Raw genomic sequence first — 26,511 nt, forward strand, 5'->3', positions numbered from 1 at the left:
TCAACAGCTTTAAAAATAAAAGGAGACAGCTTTGAAACAAATGGGAAAAAACTTTCTTGATTTTTCACCTTGATTTTCACTTTATTATATTTCAAAAGCTAATGACTATGCAAGTTGATTTTATGTACTTTTTATTGCACTAAGCACTGATGGTTTTCTGTTGTAAGGCTAAAACTGGAAATAATATTTTCAAGACAGAAAAGAATATGGTCTGTGAGTGTCACATGGCAGATGATGTATTTAAAGTGTATTGAAACGGTCCTTGAGTCACTTGAAATCAATGGGTTCCAGGTTAAAATACAAGCAGAATGGCTATTGTTTCCTCAGAGTACAGAATGCAACCACTTGAAACATTTAGATGTGACAGTGGTCAAATCACAGTAAAACACCTGCTGTAAGGTGCAGTGAGTTTTTGGCTGAATACATGTTTTGTTTTCTCTATTCTGTGAAATAACCTTGAAGTTTCTGAAGGGCAAACCCTCAACATTTTTCTAACAAATCTAACAAACCCAACGACTGTTATTTCTCCATTCTTCTTCAGTCACCACGTGCACATGGATGCACTTAGAGAGCAAGTCAAATGAGGACTGAGATTTGGCATTAGCATTTAGCTCTGTGGTAATCAGTTACAACCCAAACCATCCACAAGAACCAGAATAATGTGCTTAGGACAAACCTATGTGGCCTAAACCAACAATTTTACCTTGCAGGGGCCTGACAATGAAAATCAAATGAGTTAACAAATATCCTCCAGATGAGAACACTGCCTCACTAAAAGAAAAAAAGTTAGTTGGGGTGACTGTGTTTAGACTTACTCTTCTTTAACTCCCACAATCCCTTCAAACGGGGTCTGAATTCACATTTCTAAAGACTACTCTGTCAGTACAGTTAGAAATAAATAATAACATATTTATGACAGAGAGATAAAGCACACATAGTTAATCTAAGCCTTAAGAGATCTGCCTTAGTTCTGCATGATTACAGAAACTTTAACAGATATCTAAGTGTGGTGTGGGGAATGTAACTCTCTAAGATAATGCTTTTTGAAAACTAATTTCTACATGAGTAATTTGGTTAAGTAATTTCTCCCTTTCTGTTTTAGTTTTCTACTCTTAGAAACTAAGCTACTAATAGGATTAACTGGCAAGTGCTATGATGAATTACTTAATATTCAAAAAATGCTACAGTCTTCTGGGATTGTAACAACATACAAATGCTGGATAACCATTTCATGTCAAAGCTACATTTAGCTAAGAAGTTTTCAGCCTGAGAGAGAATACACAGATTTGTTTCCTGGACAATGGATTGAAATATTCAGTGCCATTTCAGGCATTACTGAATGATGGCCTGTTTCAGGACTTTTTGGACGTCAGCACTAAGGGCTACTTTCCACAACAGCACTCTGACTGCAGGAGATAAAAGTGTGTTTATTCTTTTTTCACAGGGGAGGAAAACAATGACAAAAGCAGGAAGGCAGCAGTAATGCAGAAATCTGGAGGCGCTGATAAAGGGGAGGGAGAATGGAGAAAGTTGTTCAAATAAATCCACTCTGGTTAAAATCAGACAGGTGACAACCACATGTATATGACATTGAATTGAAGTGTGAATCTTAATTTCAAAATTAAGTAATTAAAGAAAAATTTAAATTTCATTAGGTGTGAGGAAAAAAATTATTTGAAATACAGAACACAAACTGATGTATTTCAAACCTTTAGAACACAATTTCACGTTGTTCTTCCTGAGTGCACTACATAACTCCTAAAAAGAAGAAAGGACACTGCATTTGTTCAAAGCCTTGCTGCTGCACTCTCTGAAGTACACCTAATTAATACTGACATGTTATTGCTTCCCTCTTGACATCTTGTGAACAGTCAGAGCTAGCTAAATAGCAAGCTAGGATAACCTCTGGCTTGGAGAAAATTTCACTTAGTGACAAACAGTAAAAAATAGCACCTGAGAACAAGGCAGATCTTAAAATGAGCATTGCTCAACAGAACAGAGTGAATAACTGTATGGATTTAAACATTAACTGTATGAGGAATAATTCAGTTGCACAAGTAACCAAAGAGAATTTTAACAGCATTTCTCTTTAAAAGAACTAGTTTTGTTGTTCAGCTGATTTAATTAATAACCCCCCCAACATTTTATAAGGGGCAAAGATAGCAGTGAGCATGAACACAAACATGCTGCCCCCTGCAGCCAGCTCTCTGTTAAAATAGTTCACATCTTAGGTAATGCAGAAGTATGACCCAATTAGTTCAATTTCTCAAGTTCAGGTAAGCAGAACGCAGCTAAACAATTTTTCATTTACTCGTGGATCAAGTCACCAACATTTGGTGTTACACTGTCCTAAGGTTTCCATTAATAAGGCAAAAACCTCCCCCCAAGCCCTCACATGTATGATTATCATTTTGCTGGCAAACAGATCTCTTTCATCACTCTTAACTGCTCCAACTTTGACACCATCACCAAGACGTCCTGTTTTTCATTTTAGTAAATTTCTTGGAACAGGAGTAAATCAGTGAAGACCCTAGAGAAAGCAGTAAAATGAGTAAGAACTTGTTTCTTTAGAAAACTGTAATTTTGGGAAAATATAATCTTTTAACAGTTGATATCAGCAAATAAGAAGTGACTTCATTCAGATAATACATTAGACTTCTGCAGAGAACATGTCTTCATGGTCACATTAACAGAATGTGGAGTCTGCACGAGAGACAAATGCAAGAGTCTTTATGGAGGAACTCCAAAGCACAGCACATGCTGCAAGTCATAGGAGGAAGTACAACAGTTCTGAAGCCATAAAACCAACCTTTCTGGTCTTTATTCACACATTTCTTCAGTAATTTAGATTAATAAGGTTGTTTCTGTGTAGAAAGAGTAGATCATATTCAGGAACAAGTACTTAAAAAGACTTATGGCCAAAATGAAAAATAGTAAAGCTTCAAAATTTAATTTTTCATTCTTCTTATCAGAGTTTTGTAACATCATTAAAAGGATGGATTATAAAAGGAGAAAACTTACGTATTCCCAATATGCCACTGTCGTTCATACAAATTTAAACAAATATTTTATTTAGCTTTTGTTTTTCTCTGGACAACTACAAAGACTATCTCAAATCAAAGATTATTACCAGGAAATGTTATTGAGTGTCAGATGTCACTCACTCTAAAATTTTAATCAAAAGAAAAAAAATCCTTAAAACCGACTGCACATTCAATTGTTTCCAGTAAATTTACTTGGAGAGGCAGGGCTGTGTACATATGCTACATGCTAGAACTTGTGCCATCCTTACATCTTATTGCCTTTTTGCTGCATTTTATACATAAAGTTATTATGATCTATACTTGGTATTTTCTCCTCTAAAAAGAAATTCACCAGAGCTTATTAAATAAATCTAAACTCTAAGGTAATTTTTACATGGAAACAGTAGCATTTTATATTACCTTCCAAGCGTTGCTAGAAAGCCATATCAAATAATTTTAAAATATTAAATTCATCACAGAAAATAAGGTTTTTTTACACAGAACTTTTGTTCATAAACCAACTGTCACCTTAGAATTGAGATCACAAATATTAGAAGTCAATGTTTCAGCTGTTTTTATAGAGGATGGTACCTCCACAGTGCTGTGGCTATAGCTCCTCTGCCACTGAGATCATATTCCTTTATAATAAATAGGTAAATACACACTAAGTGTTGGGATGTGCAGATATTAATCTATATGCACAGGAAAGACTAAACATTGCAAACTTCCTCCTTAAAATACTTCTTGCAATAGTCAAAAGATCAAGAAGTAAACAGAATCTTGTACTTTTTCCCTACATGAAATTACATAGACAAGTATTTTTATAGCATACATCTTTTATATTTGTATTTAAACAGCATAAATTTCTCAGAATCTACTCAATACAATATCTTAGTACAGAAAACATCTAGAATAGTAGAGAAAGCTTTTAGAAACAAAATTTAAAATTATAAGAATTCTTGCAAAGGACTGGCCAATCCGATGAAATGAACAGTTACCTTCCAGCTTGGACTCAGAAAAGCTCATAAAAAGGAAACTTTGATTGGAAGCCCAGTAATTTTCATCACACATATCTCTTAAGACAGTTAATTTCTCAGTCATTCTGAAGAACACTGTGTGTTTACACACTATTTATTCAAAGGTGGATTCAGGAGGGACAAAAAGATACCTAGAAAAACATAAGGTTTTATTTTCACTGAGTTGCACTGCTTTAGGTTGACTGTCTGCTCCTTCAGAAAAAGGAACCTTTTGGCATTTGTCAGCAGGCTCAAATATCCTGAAATGCTGAAAAGATGAAACAAAAAATTTTCCTTGTGCTGCCTTTCTATCTGATCTTTTGTCTCATGTGTTTGCCTCAGGGATGCACAAGAAATTTCTCTGAATAATTCATAAGTACCTAGGCAGAAACCAGCTTCCACTTCTGAACAAAAAGATTTGGTAACAAGCTGATTTCAGCTGTTATATTCTGCTCTATCTGGAAGAAAACTGGATTAAAAGAGAGAAAGTAATCTTCCTAACATAGTAAGCACAGAATATATACATGTATGTATCTATGAAGGATATAAAAAACCATACATTTATACTGGGGAAGGCACCTTTGTACTTAAAGCTACGTTCATTTGAAGGCAAGGCTGATTCTGTACCTTTCAAAAATTCAAGAAACCACGTAGCATGAAGGTAATGAATAAACATGCAGAATGTAGAGATCAGCCGTACTCTGTGCTGGTGTGGCCTCACCTCAAGTCCTGTGTGCAGTTTTGAGTGCTACAATATAGGAAAGATATTAAGCTATTAGAAAGTGTCTGAAGGAGAGCAATAAAGATGGTGAGGGGAAGCCATATGAGTAGTGGCTGAGAGCACTTGTTTTGTTCAGCCTGGAGAAGACGAGACTGAGGGGAGACCTCATGGCAGTTACAACTTCCTTGTGAGGGGAAGAGGAGGAGCAGGTACTGATCTCTTCTCTGTGGTGACCAGTGACAAGACCCGAGGGAATGGCCTGAAGTTGTGTCAGGGGAGGTTTAGGCTGGATATTAGAAAAAGGTTCTTCACCCAGACGGTAGCGGGGCACTGGAACAGGCTCCCCAGGGAAGTGGTCACAGCACCAAGCCTGACAGAGTTCAAGAAGCATTTTGTCAACATTCTCAGTCACATGATGTGATTCTTGGGGCTGGTCCTGTGCAGGACCAGAAGTTGGATTTGATGATCCTTGTAGGTCCTTTCCAACTCAGGATATTCTATGATTTTATGAATTCAACTTTTAGCTTGGAATAGCAGAATCACTGGTCTTTCCTGTAGACTACAGTATCTTACCACAAGCCATCTTTATTTCCTAATGGTGCTGAAATTAGGCAGATGTAAATGATTTCTTTTTCTGTAGTCTCTATTAGGACTGAAATAGTCTTATTGCCTGCAGATCCTTTTTACGTCCCAACAGAATAAATTCCAGAAAAGACTGCTTCCAAACCATTTTCTTAATAAGAATATAGATCCAAAACTCATAAGCTATGGGTCACGATTTCACAATACAATATCATCAGCTGAGATGACAGTATTTATGAAGGTAGACTCAAGACTTACCAGCCTCTGCATGCTTTTCACATGGGTAGGACTAATAGATAAGGCCTCTTCATACCAGCGTTTGGCTTCATCAATATTCCCACGAAGTTCAGACACCTGACCTCTCATGTAGAGAACATAATGGGACATTGGAAAGAGATTAGCTGCTTCCTGGGTACACGCTGTGGCCTCAGCAGGCTTCCCAATCCCTATGTAGACTTCAGCTGTGGAAGGAATGGGAGGACCAATTAATGATTCCTGCTTCATCATACCATGACTAGACGTTGTCACATGTGCTCTATTTGTAAATAGTTTCATTCTGAACAAAGGCTATATTCCCCCCAAAATTTTGCATTTTCAGAGAAATTATTACCTGAATTATTTTAAATGAATTATTCTTTGAGAAAAGTTGCTTTTCTAGATATAAAAGGAGTTACAGCCTCTAAACGGCTTTTTTAAACTCCAGAATTCTCTTCATAGTTTGTTATTTATAACTTAAGTCTGTGATTTTTTAATTTTAGTTTTATTTTTGAGATGTGAGCATGCCAGTATTCCAGTACTATTTAAAACAATTGAGTAGCCAGACATACACTTCTGTAAATCAGATTGACTATAGGGGAAAAAAAAAGGGTTCATTCAGTAAGCAATTAACAACTAACAACAGAACAAGTATTTGCCTTCAGTAGCTCTTATGACACTCTTCAACACTGCTATTTCTCTACCCTGCTGGATTATCCTAATCTCTTGCTGAAAGAGTGGGAGAAGAGAGGAATAAAGAGATCCCAAATGCAAGAAAAAACTATTAAAAATTCTGAGTTGGGTCATCTTTCCCTTTATGTTGGTACAGACCCAATAAAAATGAAGCCTCAAAGTAATTGTATAACTGCATTCCATTTATCATACTGTACAAGAGTTTTATAGATTAAGGTTTAAATCAAGGTGCTACATCGAAACAGCAAAGTGATCTATCACTGCTCAAAATATGCCTCTCACTGTACTGTACAGGCCGCCTATCTTGGTTTAAAGTCTCTCAGATCAGGAACTCGCACTACAACAGTGGATTTGGGATTATGCCTAAAACTCTGAATGAGACTGATGTTTGAGTGCCTTTAAAGGAGCTTTTCTCTGAGATAATTGCATCAAACAGTCTTTACAGTAGCTCTAACTAGTCAACTTCAGTACAGTAGCGTGTATAAACTGTAACTTACAGGTGATACCTGCTATGAATATTCATAACTATTATTTTCATCCAAATGAATTTATAACAATGACTAACAAAACATGGACTTTCAGTAGAAGTAGACAGGCAAACACAGTTTAAAGTTCTTTCTCATTTTCTATTTTTTTTAACCAATTTTTGTAGGATTATAAGAATAAATTATTTTCTTCCTCTAAGACCTGATCCTATTGGTGAGACAACAGATCTTTTTCTACCAGAGGAGCATTATTTTGCTTCTAAGTTGACTCGGTGATTTCACAGAACACATTTTACCAAACACAGTGTGTCCATATGGATGTACTAATTAATGTAGTATATTTTTAGAAACTACCGAAATGTTATTTGATGGAAAAAGTCTCATCCACATGAAGAACTAACACATGAAATTGCATATCCAGTCACACTTTTTTCCCCCTAACCCTAAAAGAACCATCTCATGCAGTCAGAGATGGTAGTGTACAACTAAAGAACAGCAAAGTTCTTTCTTCTGGAAGACAATGAACAGATAAAATTTTGCAATCAAAATCAAAATTTAGGAGGATATAATTTTTCTAGGATTTTACTTTTACTGTTAGTAGACTCCAAAGAGCAAGTGGTAGCCTAATTTGTGAGCTGTATAGAGCAGAAAATGTGAATTTTATTGAGGTGTTTTATTGAGGTGTTTTTTTAAAAAAACTCTACAATATTTTTGAAAAGCTTTGGGTACTTTTACTCTTGAGTGCTTTTTGAAAAGGTACTATGTGAGAAACAACATTTTAGTGAGTACAAAATACTCTACGTTATTTAAATGCTAACCATTTGAGCTCTACAGGTCTTGCTGTCTCTTCTCCAGCATCACCAGATTTGAAACATAATTTGAAATACACACTCCCAAGTTGCTTGGGGAAAAGACAAGTTCAGAAAAATATAATTTACACAGACTGTAAAAGGTACTATGTAAAGCTAATTATTAATTAAGCAATTAATAAGATAATTATTAGATACTAATACTCAGTAACTAAAAATTACTTCCATTGGTGATTATCTGCTATCACAATAATTCTAGACTGAAATATAAGCAGAGATTGTCTATTTTAACAGAATATAGTTGAAATTCTGTATTCCTTGAGAAGAAACAATTATGGTAGTAATAGCTTTTAACACTAGGCTGCAATACTGCTTACAAATTCATCTTCTGTTAATGTAAGAGATAATAAATCTTGCTGTCCTGCTCATGAGCTGCAGCAGAGAAATTTGAGTTATTAACACACCTTCCTAAAAGCATTAAATTTAAACAAAATAATTCCTTTTGTTTTTAAAGTAACTCTGTAATAACTTTAAACAATCTTCTCCTTTCCTCTACCAGAAGTTATGCCACCCCAACAGAATATACAGCAGGCTTTTTGAAAAACTGTGCATGAATGAATGACTAGAAAATGGAAGTTGTAGCTAAGTGTTAAGCATGAAAGTTCATTCAGGAAATTTCTGAATTCAAAGGAGAGCTGTTCATTCTGAGATAATGACTTCAAACTGAATAAAAATGTTAAAAACTAACGTGACAAATTCAAACAAATCAGTTGTGGAAAACTGGCAAGTGCCAGCAGACTTTGTAGGAACATCTCAAGAGGGGAGCAGCCGTTTAAAAAGAAACCAGGTGCCAATCTGATGTGCTCTTTCCAGTATCTCCACCTGGGGAACACCAAGAATGCCTTCTGGCTCTAACACTTCCAACACTTACATGTGCATTTTATTGAAGAATCAATCTATTTTCCAATCAAGCAGCATAGCAATAATGAGTTCAGTCTTGATGCATTTCTCAAAGGACTATCACAGTCATTGATCACTTAGGGACAGGTCAGGTTTTTAACAGTGAGCTACTGAAGAATGGACTAATTGCAAAAGTCACTTAGTTTCACATTTAAAATAAGCCTGATTTTCCACCTTTACATGTTATGCCCAAAAATGAAAAGCTGAAACAGTCCATTAATAAAAACAAGATGAAAAATTAAAAGCCAGTTACCGTGTACAAAATCAACTTCTATGGACTGAATGCCATGCTCATTTACACTAATGACAGCTGAAATGACACTGTGTATCCATCCATAAGAACATGCATTTTTTTATTTTTTTACACCACCTGTATTAGTTTGGGTAAATATCTTCCACTAAGTTTTGCATGTATTAGAACTTATTTACATAGCTTTTCCATGTCTCTATAATCTTACATGAAGAATAATTCTTAATTTTTGTATTTTAAGATTTAAAGCTTATTAAAGATTTTTCTCTCCCCCACCAAGAAGTAAAACCCTGCACAACCACACAGAGAGTCAAACAGTTAAATGTGGCCTGAGTCTCAAAAAGGAAGCAATTTCCCAATGGTAAATCTTCACTTTTATTTAAAGAATATGTGCTGTAAGGCATTAAGTAATTTGTTAAGTAATTTTATCGCTGTTTTCTATGCAAGTAGCCTATATATACACTGATGAAGACAGCTTCCAGAATATCTGTTTTGTACTGTGCTTCTGGGAAAAAACTTTATTCTCAGTGTTCCTACAGTAAAGAGCCTTTCTCGAGGCTCAGCACATTTACTGTAGCAGGACAAGCAGCTAAACAGCAGGATACCTAAAGACTCTGAAACACAGCACAAATCACCAACAGAAGTACCAAGAACAGGATCATTTCAAAAAGAAAGGAAGCAGACTTCAGGTTGCAGAACCTTCTCTGAAGGTAGACAGCAGCTCTCTTTAATCTCTCGGGTTTTTTTGTTTTCATTGCTTCCCATACACAAACAGGCGGAGCACTCTTCATGCTCTGTTGGGTCCTTCTACTGGATCTTTTAACACTTCAGCTCATTGTCCAACTCAGCTCTCTCCTACTTCCCACCCATGCTTCCTTCTGCTGGGAGTCAAGAATATGGCCAACAGACCACGTGTGCCAAGACAGATATTTTTAAGAGTGAAAAGTGGCCTGTGTAGTGGATTGCAGCAGCCAACCACCACCGTGTATGCAAATCTGATTAAGTTGTGAACTAAAAAGGAATTAGAAAAGTGTGTCCAGACCCCTCCTTTGTGGGCAAAACAGCAGCAGTCACTTGCATGAATCGAAAAATCAGCAACAGGACACGACCAACAAAAACTAAAAAAAGCCAAACAGAAAATTAGCAGTTCAACAAGCTGCCAAGGAAGGCTGAGAAATTATCAGCATTACAGATGCTAAGAGTTACAGTGGATGGCTGCCTGTGACAGTTTATAAATATTTAAAATCCATGATGCCATGATGCAGGGCAGGAGACTACACTATGCCCTGTTGGACCCTACGTTGTTCTAATCTGTGTTGTTTTCAAGGAGCCTTTCCACCCCCAAATGAGATCACTATTATTAATCACTGTAATTGCTCTTTCTTTCCAATCTTCTGGGCTTTTCCTCTAAACCGCTAATAACTGGGAGCCATTGCCCTGCAATGACTTTCACACAATAAAACTGTTAACGCAAATAGGTAAATTAAAATGCTAAGAAATAAAGGATGGTTTTGTTAAATATAAACATGAAGGGAAAAAAAAAGTATCACTGAAAAATGCTCTGAGAGCAGACCAAAGCAGAACAATTGCTGGTTGATTTCCAAATTACGCCTTTCTGATGCAAATATCATTAAAAACAATTGCAAATTATACATTTTTAACTGTGTAAAAATACACTGCATTATCATTTTCTGGTTAAAATTTTATGTAACTGTCACTTGTGATATTGCATTTAGCTTGAGGCTTGGAGCAGCATAACAATACTAAATCCTCTCAAGATGACTCCACATTTAGACAAACAATCCTGGGTATCTTACATTAATGAAGTCAGAAGGAAGAGAACTGAACGAGAGCTCATTATCACAGCTTCAAGGGACAGGTTGCTCAACTACTACTGTTTTTTTCCCCACAAATGCAGAGTTATTTATTCCAATTATAAAGATCTGTAGTTACAGGAACTCTATTCAATAATCTTACAAACATCTTTTCGCATTCAATGGAATCAGGACACCTAAATTTCCAAATACTAAGATACTCTAGGTACTTCAGAAACTAAATTCTTCAGGGATAAGGGAGAGAATGTTGCTTTTGTTCTACAGAAGATATGACTCCATTGATAACAACTACATTCTAAAAGTACTGTCTTATCTTTTATAAACTGACTTACATACAGAACAACTCTAGTGTGCTTTTTATTTCTTGTCTTGCTTCAGTGCCACACACGAGGAAAAAATTTGATCTGATTAGTGATAACAGATTCTGAATGAAACAAACAGATTTTTGCAAGTCCTTAGGCTAGCAAGAAAGGGGAGGGCAAAGAAAAATAAATTTTACTTTCATAATACCTGCATGAAGCCATATTTGAGCCAGAGTCATCCAAGGGTGCAGGGGACCTTGTTTAGGGGCACTGCTTTGCAGAGATGAAGCAACCTCGGACAATGCTTGCTCCACTCTGGAAGCTGCTATTGATGTGGCATGGACTGAACCTGCAGAAGCAATAAAAAAAAATTTACCATCATAGAAAGAACAAAGGCCATGTACATTGCATAAAGCATTTAACAGTAACCCTTTTCATAACAGGCTTTATCCCAAATTCCTCATATTTAATTTGCATTTACCATTTTAGAGAAGTTTTTTTAAATGTCAGGTTAATCTTCCTTCTTACGAAAGCTTTTACTCTGGTCTGAAAGACTATATAAAAAACACACTGGACATTGGTAACTATACCTGATGCTTTTTTGGGTTGCTACTATGAATACTCTCTATTAAACTTCTTTTCTAGCAATGTACAATCCAAACAAGGTTTGTGATGGTATTGTACACTATAGTCTTCAGGTTGCTGCATGCACTTTGATGTTAGTATTTGCTATGTCTTTCCATAGAGTGCAATTAGAGGATTATTTTAAGACTAATAACAGAATAAAAAAAAAAGAGAACTAAAATACACAAGACAATCACAACATACCCCATCACAAATGCACAACTAAACTGCACTGAATGTAAAACTCGACCAATCAAGAAGTCTGAGTTAAAATGCCTTGTGGCAAAATAGTCCCTTGCTTAAAGAACATTCCCAAGGCACACTAAGAATAAAAGCTGCCATGACTAGAGAATACCTAATGGCAATTGTACTTTTGATTGCTAGTTACTGCCAGCATATCCAGTAGTGATTTTTTTTTAAATCAAGAACATGAATATTTTAAGTGACACCCTTTCTTGTCATCTGAGTCTCAACATATTTCTAATTGTTTTATAATTACAAATTACAAAATCTCAGACTCACTAGACCTGATTAATAAAAAATGACAGTAAAATGTTCTGCAGATACTATAAAAGAAAGAACCGATTCCTGTAAAAGTTGAACTGCACCCCAAAAGTTTGTCCTCATCACTAGAAGTTATGAAATAAACAAAACCTTTACGCTCAATATCATGGGAATTTTAAAGAAGAGATCTGCCACATAAAACATACACTCTTAGGTGTGACAAGATAAATCAGACAACCAGAAAGGATGAGAAACTCCTAATATATAGACTAGGAGAAAGTTTGCCTGAAAGTGTGCATCATATTTCCTTTAAGTGACAGAAACAAGGGAAAAATAGCACAAGAGATAATTATCATTTCATATCATTATGAAAAGGAATTGCCTGGGAGATCTGAAACAGTATGTGGCAGTGGAGCTTGCTAACAGTATGTGGCAGTGGAGCTTGCTCTCCTTTACTGGTTGATGAAACAACTCAAACTCCAGCCTTCACAGCTGAACATTCACTAAAGTTTTTGTGTATCTTATTTTAAGGCTTGACTTCTGAAGAAATAAAAATGTCTAAGTAAGAAGCACGTGGAGTGTATTCCAAGAAAAATACTAGCAAGGGTACCATAAATAAGTACTAGTCATCAGCAACCCTTTTCTTGTCTGACAGCCGTTTCTCTAAATGCACCTCACTGAAGACTGTCACTTCTTACCCTTCAGGGGACTAACAGTGAAAGAGGCTTCTCGTCTCTCTAGAACAATTTGTAAAGAAAAGGTGTGATTCATTGACTCAGTATCTAGTCCCTTCCTTCTGAAAAGCAAGTATGCAATTTATTATTAAAAAGTGCCTATACTTTCTATTGTTTAAAGCAAGGACTCTGGCTGCTGGCCAGGCCACAAGTAATTTCATTTTGAAAATGTGCTGTTAGATTTTAAGCCTCTAGTACTTAACCATAAAGCACATATGGTAATATATTATTAAAACTTTTTGTACATCAATTTATTCCTAAAAAACTCCTATACTGTGGTAAAATTCTTATGAGTTTCAGTGCCACCTATATTAAAATAAAAACAGAGTGGATACTGAGCGCTTTCTACCCTGGATTTTATACTAAGTGGCACAAAAAAAAAGGAAAAAAACGTAAAATATCTTCTTAGAAAATTTTTTTTTTAAGTGGTATTATTCAAATTGTTTATATTTCCCGCTTAGGAAAGAGGTTACCCTTAACATATTGCAGCAATTAGTTCTCTGAAGATAAGATACACATATACACAGCAAGTCTTCTACACTTTTAGAAACTCAGGCTGTAGATTACTCAGTATAATCAACTAAATTTAAACAATATCGTAAACAAGTGGATTCTTGGGTTTCGGGTTTGAAGATCAATGTTAAGCAGCATACAAAGAAACTTGGTGCAAACTTTTGCAAGGCTGTTTGGGAATTCCAGCCCTTGAACTCCTTCACACTGCAGTGTTATTTAAAATGTAGTGAACTTAAGGATGTCACAAAACAGTGAAGACCATTGATAATTGTGCTTTTTTTATTTGGTTTTGTTTCTTTAATAACCCTCCTTGCATTGGTTAAGAGAGATATCAAGGACAGGGCTACAGTTTCCAAAAGAAGGAAGGATGACCTCTAGTACAGCCTTGGATATCTAATCAGGACAGCCATTGTATACTTTATTATACATTTACATCTTTGCTTCAACCCTTTTTCTTTATTTTTTTCCTTTTTTTTTTCTTGACACTATCCAGTCAGGCATCTTTCAAGTAAACTGCACTCATGCTGATAGCTCTAACTCATAACCCCCTAAATACTTCTTCAGTATAGCCACAATTAGCTGTCATCTGACTCATTTCTGCCTCTTGTTAAAACATATTTAGTAAACTTTCATTTTGCAGACAACTAAAAATCATTTAAAGATCGTCTGTACTAAAAAACTTTTTCCTGCCTTCCTTCAAATTTTATTCCTGCCTTTTCTTACTAGAACTAACTTATCTGAATTCTTTGTTCCTTGTTCTAGCCCAGGATGCCTAGGTTCAGATTTTTATATTTCCATTACAATTCTAAAACATACAGTAATTTCAACTACAACTACTGAAGATACAAAGTGATTTGTGAGAAACTGAGGGTACAGTGTAGGTCCTAAAGTCATCTTAAAGTCTGCTTGAGGCCTCACAGATCCTTCACAGCCAGTTACTTATTTGGTGGCTCCCTAATAGTTTCATTGTAAGCTCTGCTCTCTCTTCCCAGTCTTATCTGCACTTTGCTTTCACTGGTCTGAGTTCAGCACCCAACAGCCAAACACAAACATATCCTCACTTTCAGTGTTACACTGTTGTAGCTTCCTTCAAATGCTCAGATAGAGTAGCAGGAATTTCTGATTTAAAATTTTACCACATCTTTCATGCACACAAATATCCTTCCTCTTCTAGACAACTTCTATACCTGCTGTTATAGCATGACACTTAAGAATCAAGAAAAAATTCCCTCAAAATACCACAAGCAGCAAAAAGTGTTTATTTTGTGATAGAAAAGCATGAGGCCTGGAAAAGTATTATATCACCAAAATAGATTCTGGCTACTCACTTTTATTTAGTTCGTTTTGTTCTGAAGCTTGTTTATACTACAAAAGGCCAAGTGTGAAACAGCAACTGTCTTTGCAAGATCTAGAATTCACTACTGAAATTACTTTAAATCACAGAATATTCTGAGTTGGAAGGGACCCACATGGATCATTGAGCCCAACTCTTAAGTGAATGGCCCATACAGGGATCAATCCCATGATCTTGGTGTTATTAGCACTATGCTGTAACCAACCGAGCTAACTTATTGGTTAACATCTAGAATCACAATCACATTGCACACTGCAAAGTGTGACAGAAGGTCTTAACCATGTCAAAATGTTCCTAAATAAAAATCCAATAATCTCCCACTCAGGTTTCCTATAATGGCACTGGTCTAGAATTTACAGTTTCTACTCACCATAATAACATAGGGTCTGCAGCAACCACATTGCAGATTCTGTGTTTCAACTAAATCTCAAATAGAAAACCTACCAACAGCCTTGAACAAACACAATTTAACCAAGAAATTAAGTCATCTCACAGAAACCTTTCTCTTCCAAGTCACACCTACAGTACAACTTTTGTGAATAAAGCATTCAATTTACTCTCTTCAGGCTTTTCTTAAATATTACAGGAGAGTCTACATGAACCCATCTATTAAATACCATTTATAAGTCACCCTATGTAAGTGAACGTGTTATGACTTCTTAAGTTCTTTTCTTGGTCATTTCCTCATAAATTCTTCACAATGTAGCCTGATGGACATAAACTAATACATGGACTCTAACAGCACCTATCTGGAATGCAAGCTTGGACAAAAACAAAATCACTTTGCTATGTACATCCAATTTTCCTTCTGAAAATGAGTAAAAGACTGGACTGTCATCCTTCACAGAACATGTTCATACCAACTGATAAAAGCACTATGACAGGTTTTCTTTTTATGCCATAAAAGAGAATATTACTCAACAGTTTTACATTCATCATGTTTTCAACATTTCAACATTTACATTCAGAAAAAAATACTTTAACTGCAATGCTCATGCAGGATAAAAGAGGAAAAACCCCACGACTTTCAACTTTACATGCACACAGTTGGCAGTAAGAACATTAGTGACGTGACACACAGAGAACTCTATGCTAAGAAAAGCAATTGCTTGATACAAAGAGGCAGTACCTTCTGCAGGACTAATACATCACCCAAGTGATGAATTTAATAAGACAGATTGGCAGGTTTAGCCAAAATTAAAAATTTTTTCCTTTAAATTCATTAAGAGTCTGAGACACCTTTCACAATCACAAATTCCAAAGCTAGCTTATGTTTTGCTGCAAAGTTATGCGTGCAGATGACAGTAGTCAGGTACAGACAGCATCATTGAAAAAGCATCCTCTCAGCAATCTTTGAAAAAGATTTTCTGTGCTTAGTCACTGTCAAACATGTTGGTTTATGTATCTTCTTTTCTCTCCTTCACCAAATTGGTCCTGTACTATGCCATAAAAATTTATGAAAAGGTAAAGCAATCAATGAAAAAAAAATAATCTACTATTCAAGGCTAAGCACACAGCTTTATAAGGTAACTGGTTGAAGAAAAAGAATATCATTTAATGTCCTGATTAAAGCAGCAGTTATTTTTATTGATCCATATTCTTCATTCTCTCTTATTGAGCTTGCTTTCATAATTTCATTATTTCAAAGTGTACTCTTCCTTTATTCTACAAGTAAAATTTGTACCACAAAATAAAGTAACAGTTTATTATAAGTCATGACAGTAGTTGCAATGTTGAATTCTGGATCAACGTACTCCTTTAGGAACAGCAGTGGCATAAAATCTTCTCTAATACAACATACTGGCAGCTGGCCATTATGGTACACAAGACCTTCCTAATACATCTTTATTTGCAGTCCTCTAGAAATGAATACTGCCTCTTTAATTATTAAGTGCAAGTGTTAGTTGAGTGCATTCAGATCTCATAAGATTACAGCCCTCAGGGTACTGAATGGGCAAGGAGCATCAGCCTTGTTTCACACACTATCAAGCTTCCACTACTGATGGACAAACCAGGTACGTTTTGTGGTAAAGGAAAAGGTGATTTTAGTCCTTGAGAAATTAATAGAAATGCACAGTGAATACTACTTACAAACTGAAAAAAGGGAGTAAAAACCATGAAAGTAAGCATCTGATGGATTGCCTTTGGACAGATCAAACCATAAATTAAAATACAAAGTAAGAAGAAAAATATGTTATATGTATATATAAGCCAAAAACTCCAAGAAAGCCAGAAGATTTCTGATAATCTTCAAACTGTAAATCAGGTTTACAGAATTTCAAGAAATAAAAAATTAGGTAAGATGCTACACCTCTAAAATCATGTTCCTGTTCAACAGAAATTGGAAGTCAAGTTGATGACAGAAAATGCCTTAGGCTCCTTTCACTAGGAAAAAAAAAAGAATTGAGCAAGATAAAGAACATGAGATTATTCAGCCCTGGAAACTATACTAATATACTATAAGCATCTAGGGAAACCGCTCCTCACTCAGACAGCTTTAACTTTCAATAATTATTGACACTATACAAAGGACTCCAATATCTTTTTTTTTTTTCATAGTTCTGCTACTTCTCATGCATATGGTGGAAGCTCCTTTCCCTGAGGATACAGTAGCTTGGAAATGGAAAATTTGGGCTTCACATAATGGAATCTGTGCTTTGGCTTCAGTGTTCTTTCAGTTTGCCTTCATTCTTGAGTAGGTTCTTGCTAACTTGTAGCTTCAAAAGAATAAGAACGAGCCAATTAATGCTAACTGGGATGTACTGTTTATGTATAGAGTAGCTCTGAGCAAGTTCAACTCAACGATGCCCAAACCTGCAATAGCAGTCAATCAGCTATTCAAATACTTCAAGAAAGTCAGACTTCACTTCTGTAGGACACAGATTTCCTCGAGTCTGAAGGAAGTGCTTTCCTTAACTTCCAGTTACAGGCTTACATATGAGTGAGCTAGTGTTTTCAAAACTCTGGTCTTATGTCAGCTATTTTAAGAAGTAAATTTTGCTAATATGCAAAGATTTATTTTCTATGTTTTGTTAGGAATTAATATCTTTGATACGATATCAGTTTAAAGACTAGGTGTCAAAATGAATTCTTAAGATTGGATTACAGTAAATTCAGTGACAAAAAAGTGCTATTTATAAGGGTATCAGTGAAGGACAATTTAACAGAAGTTAAAAGGAGTTAAAAAGAAATTCCTGAAAACCTATGTTGATTTTAACCTGCCACCTGAACTACTCTAGCAGCATTGCTGTAAAGTTTGTAGGAAAAGCAGTTGAAAGGCTGGATTTCATTGACATTCTGTTGAAACATAAACTACTTAAACACAGTTTATCAGTTGTGAAGATTATCAGAAAAATACAGCACAAACATGCCCATCAGGAATAGAAAGCCAATTTACAGCGAGTAGGTGTACGGGGCTCAGGAACTTGGTCACAGTATGGAGAGGCTGCATGGGGCCAGACAAAGATATCTGGTTTAGGATGAGGATGAGGAAGATGAGAAGATACAAACAGTTGGAGAGGAGACTCTGTTCTTGAGAGAGAAGATGAGGAAGTATCAGAGGCTAAAAAGCGAAACAAAGAGAATGATAAAGGGGTGTGGGGAGGGCAGGAAAGAAAAAAGATTCATCAGGGTTTAATGGACTAATGGATGCCAAAAATGCAAAGCATTTGTGTCACTATTCAGTAAGATGGAAATGGCTTCTACATAAAATATCGCTTCTGAGAGCAACAACAACAAAAAATACCCCTTTACTTATATGTACTCTCCTTCCATACTAAACTAGAGTACAAAAGTAAAGATTTTTTTCACTATGTTCTAATGCATAGATTTTAAAAATAAATTAAAGGGGAAATAAAGACCAAAGTATAAAGTAATATTGTTTCTTCCTATGATAAACTCAGTGGACTCCAACCAAATTGAATAATCTGTTTTTTAAAAGATTGAATGCAACTTCTCTTAAGCAAATAGCCAATGAGTCTCTAGTGATTTCCATACGCATATCTACTTTTGGATATGAAATGCGTCTGTCTCCCTATGACATTTTACTTCAGTGATTGATTCATCAAAACTCTTTCCCCCCTATATTTATTTCCCCCTCTATATTTATTTTCTTCATCAACATATACAAACACGGGTGCCTGCCACTCATAGCAAGTCAGTTGAAATAGAGGGCAAACTTAAAGAAAATTTGGCACAGTTATTGACCAGGGCACTAGAATCAAGAGTCTTGTCTTGTAAGAAACTCACAATACACTCTTTTGATATTCAAGGGTTACACAAATTTAAACTTGAATCACTTAATCATTATGGTATTGGTAAAACCTCTATATAAAGCAGTTTTTTAATAACTTTATTTTTGGATGTCAACTTCAGCTTAATTGATACATCTAAGAAAAAGAATTTACACCCATCAAAGCTAGATTTTTTGAAGGATTTTAAAAATTAAATTTCAAGTACATAAGAGTTCAGATTTGAATTTTAGCTCTCATTTCTTGGTATTTAGATTGACTGAATTCAGGGCTAGACAGGCAAATGGCATCATCATCATAGATACAACCAAAGTTAGGAAGGGGAAAACTTCTAAATGTTTGCGTGTATACACACATATACACAAGGTAGCATTACACTGTGTAACAAGGAGGGGAGCAAACATTTTCATTCTAAGAGGATTTTCAGCAGTAACTTTCTGCGTTTTAACATTCGTTTATTTATTTGTCAAATTCCTTCTGCATTTCTAAACACTTTGGATCCACAGAATTTGCAGATAAGCTCTTTCAACCCTATAAAGGTCTAACATCCTGATCACCTATTGTTTTTATCATCTACCTATTGTGAACAATATGTTACTGACATTCTGCTTAAGCTTTCTCAAACATTATGACAAGCTTCACTTCTTTCATTCTTATATATAACCTTTTAATTCCTGCAAAATTTTTATATAATATTCTGGATGAAGAATTCTGGACAAATCTTGGATGTGGAGTTTTTTTATATATATTATTATAGAGAGAGAGTAGATAACAGAGCACTAGTCCTTGCCAGAAACTGGTATTGCAATATACCAGAGTATTGGTATTGCAACAAGGCTTCTTCTGCTAAAACAAACAACTGAAAAAACCCACTAACAAACAAAACCAACTGCAACTGCCAATTTAGAAAAAAAAAAAAAGGACCCCCCCCATCCTTCACAATTACCTTTTATAAGATAAATAATCAAAAAGGGACCCCATAATTTTAATTTCCCATTTTGTTCTCCTTGACAGTGAAGTTCTAGCAACACAGCTGAGATTCAGAAAAAAGACAATTTGGACCTGCCAGAAAAATCAGAATGTATGCAGAGATTCTGTTTTCCAATCAAGATATTGTCTGCAGGACTTGAATCTGGGGCAAGCTTCTTGAAAAGCTCCCCATTCTGGGTGAGGGTTCATCTTTACTTAAAAGCATTGTGGAATCTGCACTCTTTAAAATGCACCAATTCACTATGCTCTCAAGTGTGGCAGATGTAAAATAGGACACCCTGGGGGTGCAGATCAAAAGCTGTATGTCCCCATTGGAAAAATAACAAACAAAAAATCACAAACCACAAAAAGCCCTTTTACAACATTTCTCCCCAAAAAGCACTTTTTTGAAGGCATAAAATTTTATCTATAGCTATGTCTATCTATATATGTAAATGAAACGTATAAAATCTAGATATGTTCTTAAAAACGAAACAATGAGCTAGACTAGAATATAGAATGATCACCACAGAATGATATAATGTCATCTTCCCCATTTTAATTATACAAATACAAGGAGACATAAGATTCCACATTAGGGGCACCAAGCTACATTATGCCATAACATATTGCAATTCTTTGAAATCAGGTGACCTGATCTTTGTAATCATAACTGTTTACACTATAGCAAGCACAGAACACTTTTACTTTATTTTAAATTCAAAACCGAGTGATCATTCAATCCAATTTTAACTTTCAGAAGTTAAATATCTAAATTAGATTTTTATGTAACCCACAATTCTGATACTAAACAAAGATACACATTACACATTTCAAGGTATCTTAACTTGTGGGTCAAATGTACTCATATTCATAGGTTGGCAAACTTTTCTATAAGCTGTTTGTGTCAGTGTGATTAAACAGAAATACACCCCTGAAAGGTGTCAGGAAAAACATGCTATGGTTTTCATATAAAACCCAGAAAAGAGAAAACTCTCAAAATTTAGAACACAAGCAAGATACTGTAAAAGTTACACAATTCCTTCTGCAATCTTCACAGAATGCATGTCTCACGTGCTTTCCGATTGTATAACTTTTAAGGTATATTGGTTTGCATTATGATAACTGAATATATTAATATAGGAAATGACATTTTGTCAGTATTTACAGACGTGTAACAATCTTAATTTTTATGTAGTGCACCTGTGTACTACAATTTTTATATGTATATAAAAATAACACAGTATATACAATTTATAATAAATAAATTTTGCTTATAATGTCAACTATGTCTACAGTAAGTCTACCCACCCATGTAATTATATTTTAACATATATTTGAGATTTTAATCAATTTAATTAGCAACAATGTCTTCAATTTTTTTGAGATTAAAAGTTCTGAAATTTTTCGATTTATCTTTTAAACAAAAATGTGCAAGTACCAAACAGGCTGAAAAGCACAGGACTTTATCAAATAGGCTAGTTCAGAATACTGGTTTTTAGCCCTTGTGTAACAAAATACCACTAAGCTCAGCAAGATCCATACTACAGATATTTACAGAGAACGTGGTCAGCAAATGCTTCATAAATAAAAAAAGAAAAAATCATATATCACACAATGTCTATTTCTACTTACATGACAACAGTGAAGATATAACTTCATTTTGCAAAATAAACTAAAAAAACTAATGCAAAATCTAGCTATGGTCATACCATTTTACCTATTTCATTGTTCAAATGTAGTTCTTACCTGTTTCAGGATCGCTGAAATCTGGTAATGTAATTGTATTAAGCTGTCGTCTGTCAGCAATAGCTCTGTCTAACAGGCTGCTCCCACGGCCAGAGTCACTGTAGTGAAGTACAGAAATTGTGAGCTATTAAAATATAAAATTTTATACCGATATACAAGTTGCATGCTGCCCTACTCCCACAAAGGTTCTTGCTATAAAAGTTCTGGCTATGACCAAATTTAGTACCAAGCACCACTAACCACTCACAGTGCATTAAGCCAGTTCCACTGAAATAGAATTAAGCTGAGCAAAACTAAATCCGTATTTACTTCAGCAATTCTGTTTTCATAATTAATACAACCACAAAGGAAATAACGGCTTTTAATTTGGTTCACAACTAAAACCTCTACAGAAAGGATCTACTGTGCCCTAAATATTTACATAATATGAAGTACAGCTGTCACAGAAAGCCAAGAAGGCAGATGTAAGTTTGAAAATCCATACCTCTCTCAGACTGAAGAGAAACACTAAACTCAGGACATCTAATTTTTGGTAAAGATATTATAAAGATGCCATAACTTCACTTCACATAAAAAAGCATCATAATTATCTCCAGAGTTGTGGGGCGGGCTGCCTGTTTTTAATTTATTTTTTTTTTAATATATGCACATTTGCATATTAACTGCCTAATGTTGAATTTGATTCTAATAGCATAGTAGGAACATTTTGAACACTTCTAACATCTAACAGTCTATGCAGTAGCAGTGATTTTCACTCATTGCACCTGTGGACAAATGCACTTAATTTCTATATTAGCTGTAACTTAGTATCTGCCCCTCAGGTTTTTTGTTGATATGCTTGCTTGAAAACTAATAGCTCCTAGAACTACTATTAAAGATTCAGCAGAAGAACAGGGACTGAAGAACTAAGTGCTCTTTCTCCTTAAGATGAGGCGAGTATTGAGACACATGGTCAGCAAAGTGTGAGGAAGCACATATGGGCATTCCTTCTTTAATATTCTATGCTTAATAAAGTAATTTCATTTTTAGGACTGTAAGTCTGGTACTACTCACTATCAATGAATATCTTTTTAAAAGTCTCATTTAAAAAAAAAAGAGAACAAAGCACCCCACAAACTAATTAAGTTTTAAAGCAGCCCAGCTTAGCAGAGTGCAAACTTTTGTCTGATTCTCACTGAAAAGAAAAACCTGTACAAAACTTCTAGTTTAAAGTAAAGCCTGAGAAACTTTAATCTAAACTGCAAGACTGGAATTCAGCACATCTCTTCATCTGCCTTAATTTAACAAATTTGAACTGAGAGAAGGTCAAGAAGACTCTCAATAATTCCTTAGAGTTGCACACTTCAAAAGTCAGTGAAACAACATCCCCTCCTTCTACCGCTGTTACTAAAATTGTTTAAATACAATTTTGTATTACCTAACAGTACTGCAATATTTCCTTACAAAATTACATTATTATAGCAATCCACATGAAACAAAAGGGAACTTTCTGGGACACACACGATCAGCTGTAGTTGTTACATCAGTTGGTATAAATTTTCTGGTAATCGCTGTTTAAATTATTTTTTCAATCCACAAGCAGCAACATGCCACATTGTTGCTGATGAGGAAAGCCACACTTAGCCTAAGTATCTTCCAAGACCAGCTCTGTCATTGTGGTTTGCTGTGTTTTCCTAATGCAAACTAAGAAGTGGAAAACTATTTTCTAATGCACTTCAAGCAGCAGGCTGGAGGTACACATTTAAACCTTCCAAGCCCTGCAGCACAAAATAAGTTTTGAATTCATATTAAGCATCTCATGAGAAAAAAGTCTGTATGTCAACTGAAGACAAAATAAAAATGTTCTAAATCTTAGGCACAATGTGGTATTTGGCCCTTACTTTGTGTGGTACATCAAGTTATTTGTAATTTATTTTTATTATTGAAATATTATTGAGGGCATTGAACTCAAGTTTATTGCACAAAATCAGATGAATTGAAGAAGAAATATTTAATATAAACCACAGCTTATCAAAAAAGTGACTTCTTATCTCATTGGGAAAATGAGACATCAAAATTAGTTTTCAGTCCAAATCAGAATAGAAAAAGATACTTTAAATAAGCATAAAGGATATTTAAATCTTTGACAGACAACATTCCAAAAAGGTTTAAAATTATTAAAAGACCTTTTATTATTGGCTTAAAGAACTATTAAAAAAAAAATTCAATTATTTCCAGTGGGAGACATTTTCAAATGGTGCTTTGCAGCAAAATGAAGTGTATGTTAAAATTGCAGAATTTGGAAAATTTAACTTTTCACAACAATCCTGCATCATCGTTCTTCAGTACATCAGGAGTGAACGGAACTTCCCAGTCACATTTCAGGTCTCAGTGAGAATTGTTATCCCAGTCCGACCGATCTGGATCACGTAATACCACATGAATACCATATTCAGCCCGTAAATTTCACACAGACGAGCCAAAGAAAGATTACAACTTGGTATCTTTATTCACTTTTTGATATAACTCTGAACGTGTCATTTAGAAAACCTGTCTCCTTCCATCATGACACTTATGCACAGTTCCTGTCCATTCCATTCCTAACTTAATTTTAATGCATCACCAGAGCTTCAAGAAAAGATTTAAATGTTAAGATAAAAAAAGCAGAAAAACTATCAGATGCAAAGTAGTCCTTATTAAGTTTTCCACTTAGATGTTCTTGAAGAAGAATGGTGATGAGAATTAGCAGCCATTGCTGTTTGTAGCTGACACAGCCAAGAGTAAATTTTCACAGTCACTGCTGATGTCTGAAGGAGGCATTAAAGTGTTTTAACATGGCACAGTAGTTCTTAGCACACAGACAACAACTACAAAGTAATGACAAGCCATGATTAGAGCCCTGATCTCTGTAGATGTCACAGCAGAGAAGGAAGGTGAAAAGTTGTGCCAGAGTACATGCAAAGCCTCTCTGAAATTAAGTTTATACAGAAATTTTAACTATTCTGCAAAGCACAGCACTCTGATACTAAACTCTTAACCCCCACTGCCCACACACACAACCAGCTAACTAAAATAAACCACCACCCACCAAGGTAAAAGAAAAACTTTCTCCCAGGTCCCTGCTGCTCGTTCAGTGACTTTGACTTGAAAACGATTCAGCTCAAACCTTCCTGGTTGCTGACATACTTGCTTTCTGCACCCTGAGGGATGCTCCCTGTTCCACAAGGCAGTATCAGTCCCTCTTAATGTGCTCCGAGTGACTCAGATCCCTTCCCAGGCTTTTCCTGCCCCACCCTCCAAACTTTCCTGCTCTGAACTGCTCACTAGCTCACTAAGGAGAGTAGCAATTTTCCCTCTTCAGCCATTAGGTCAGCTTTCTCAATCTTCTTAAAGAGTTGCTTGTATTTACATAACCGAGATCTTTTTAGAGGAAAAACTGAACAGCTAACGTTCATCATACTGCTACACAGGTATCTGATGCCACGTGGTACAAAGTTCTTCTGCTGTAGCATCTCTTCTTCAGAAACTGTCAACCCTTCAAACAACCAAATAGCATGAAATTCTGCTTGTCCTCTTCTTCAGATACTCAATAAACATGTTGAATAGTACCAGCACAGATTTCTGCTAAGCGGCCTTTCCATTTATTTCACAGCTTGTTATATATATATGGCAAAGGACCTTCACAAAAGCATTTTGGAAACCCAAACAGGACTATAACAACTTATCTATTGGTAATGCCTTTGAAGACCTAAATAGGTTCATAAGCAAGACCTCTTTAAAAAAAAAAGCCATGCTAACTTTGCAAGCATATCTATATGACCTCTGATGCTTTAGTTTTAATTAATGTCTAGTCCTCTTCCATATTATTTAATGAAAATTCTTGAACTATATTTCCACTACAGCAATCTCTCCACTTACCAATATAAAAGAGTCTAAAACCCCAAATCAGGAAAAAAACCAAGACCATACAAGTACATTGAGAATGGATGAGTTACCCAATCTCTCTAAGCAGTGCTCACCTCCGCAGAATTTATCAGCTTTGGCATACCTTACTTCATAGAACCCTGGGTACTTCTACATGACCATTAACTGGTGTCTTTGCACTTCATCCCCCAGATTCCCAGAGGATTAGTTTGTTCATATGAAATGCCAGACCAAGCAAACGCAGGACTGCTAACCTAATATTGCCCTGCTGAGCAGGGTAGCGAGCAGCCTAGAATTCTACAGCATCTTACCTTGGGTTAGTGAGATTGTAGCAGGATTTCCAAATCTGGAGCATGTGTTTACACGTAAGGAGTGCTTCATCTGGGCCTCTGCACAGAGACTCCAATTTGACTTTTGTAAACAGTAATCTAGTGAAAAAGAAAAGGAAATTAAAAAAGAAAGAAAAGAGATTCCCATCCAAGCAAAACATTTTTAAAGATAGTCAACATCACACTGAACTGGAGGAAACATAATTTCAAATATAGTCATAACTTAAGTAATAGTTTAACAAAGTAATTACATAAAGTCAAATATGTAATGTCACCAAAGTAACAGTGCTTTTTACATGATGGCCTTTTCAACTGGATAAAAAGAATAGTTGAGAAGACAATGTAGCTTAGTGAAATTAGCAAGACCACTAAGAACAGTACATCACATGTTGAACAGTGACATCCATCCCTGCCCAGGGATGGAGAAGGAGAAGGTGGGGAAGGAGAGATTGGAACTAGATGATCTTCAAAGTCCTTCCAACCCAAGCCATTCTATGATTCTATGTCTTCACTACAAAAAAAAATAAAAATCTTTACTACTTTCATGAGAAAGGACAGTATTTTGCATTAACCGGCCTCAAATGATAGTAATCTAACATATAACCCACATAAGAAAATAACTTGGTACTGATGCAAGTTATTCCCTATGTT

The 26,511-nt window shown here is 35.4% G+C and overlaps 1 protein-coding gene across 3 annotated transcripts in view; it reads right to left on the minus strand.

Annotated features, from left to right (window-relative positions):
* The window catches only part of TTC7B (tetratricopeptide repeat domain 7B), a 134,893-nt gene that overhangs the window by 25,028 nt on the left and 83,354 nt on the right, over window positions 1–26,511 (minus strand). The window contains exons 16-20 of one of the 3 annotated variants that reach the window (XM_027673391.1): window positions 25,843–25,959; window positions 21,629–21,726; window positions 18,058–18,222; window positions 11,140–11,280; window positions 5,601–5,803 (exon numbers count right to left, since the gene is read on the minus strand). In XM_027673391.1, coding sequence (XP_027529192.1) covers window positions 5,601–5,803; window positions 11,140–11,280; window positions 18,058–18,222; window positions 21,629–21,726; window positions 25,843–25,959 — 724 coding nt within the window. Of the gene's footprint in view, window positions 1–5,600; window positions 5,804–11,139; window positions 11,281–16,728; window positions 16,803–18,057; window positions 18,223–21,628; window positions 21,727–25,842; window positions 25,960–26,511 lie in introns of those variants that run through there. The other 2 variants (XM_027673400.1, XM_027673407.1) reach the window with 2 other exon arrangements.

The sequence above is a fragment of the Neopelma chrysocephalum genome, unplaced genomic scaffold (assembly GCF_003984885.1).
Source record: "Neopelma chrysocephalum unplaced genomic scaffold, ASM398488v2 Primary Assembly neopelma1_24, whole genome shotgun sequence".
NCBI classification, from domain to species: Eukaryota; Metazoa; Chordata; class Aves; order Passeriformes; family Pipridae; genus Neopelma; species Neopelma chrysocephalum.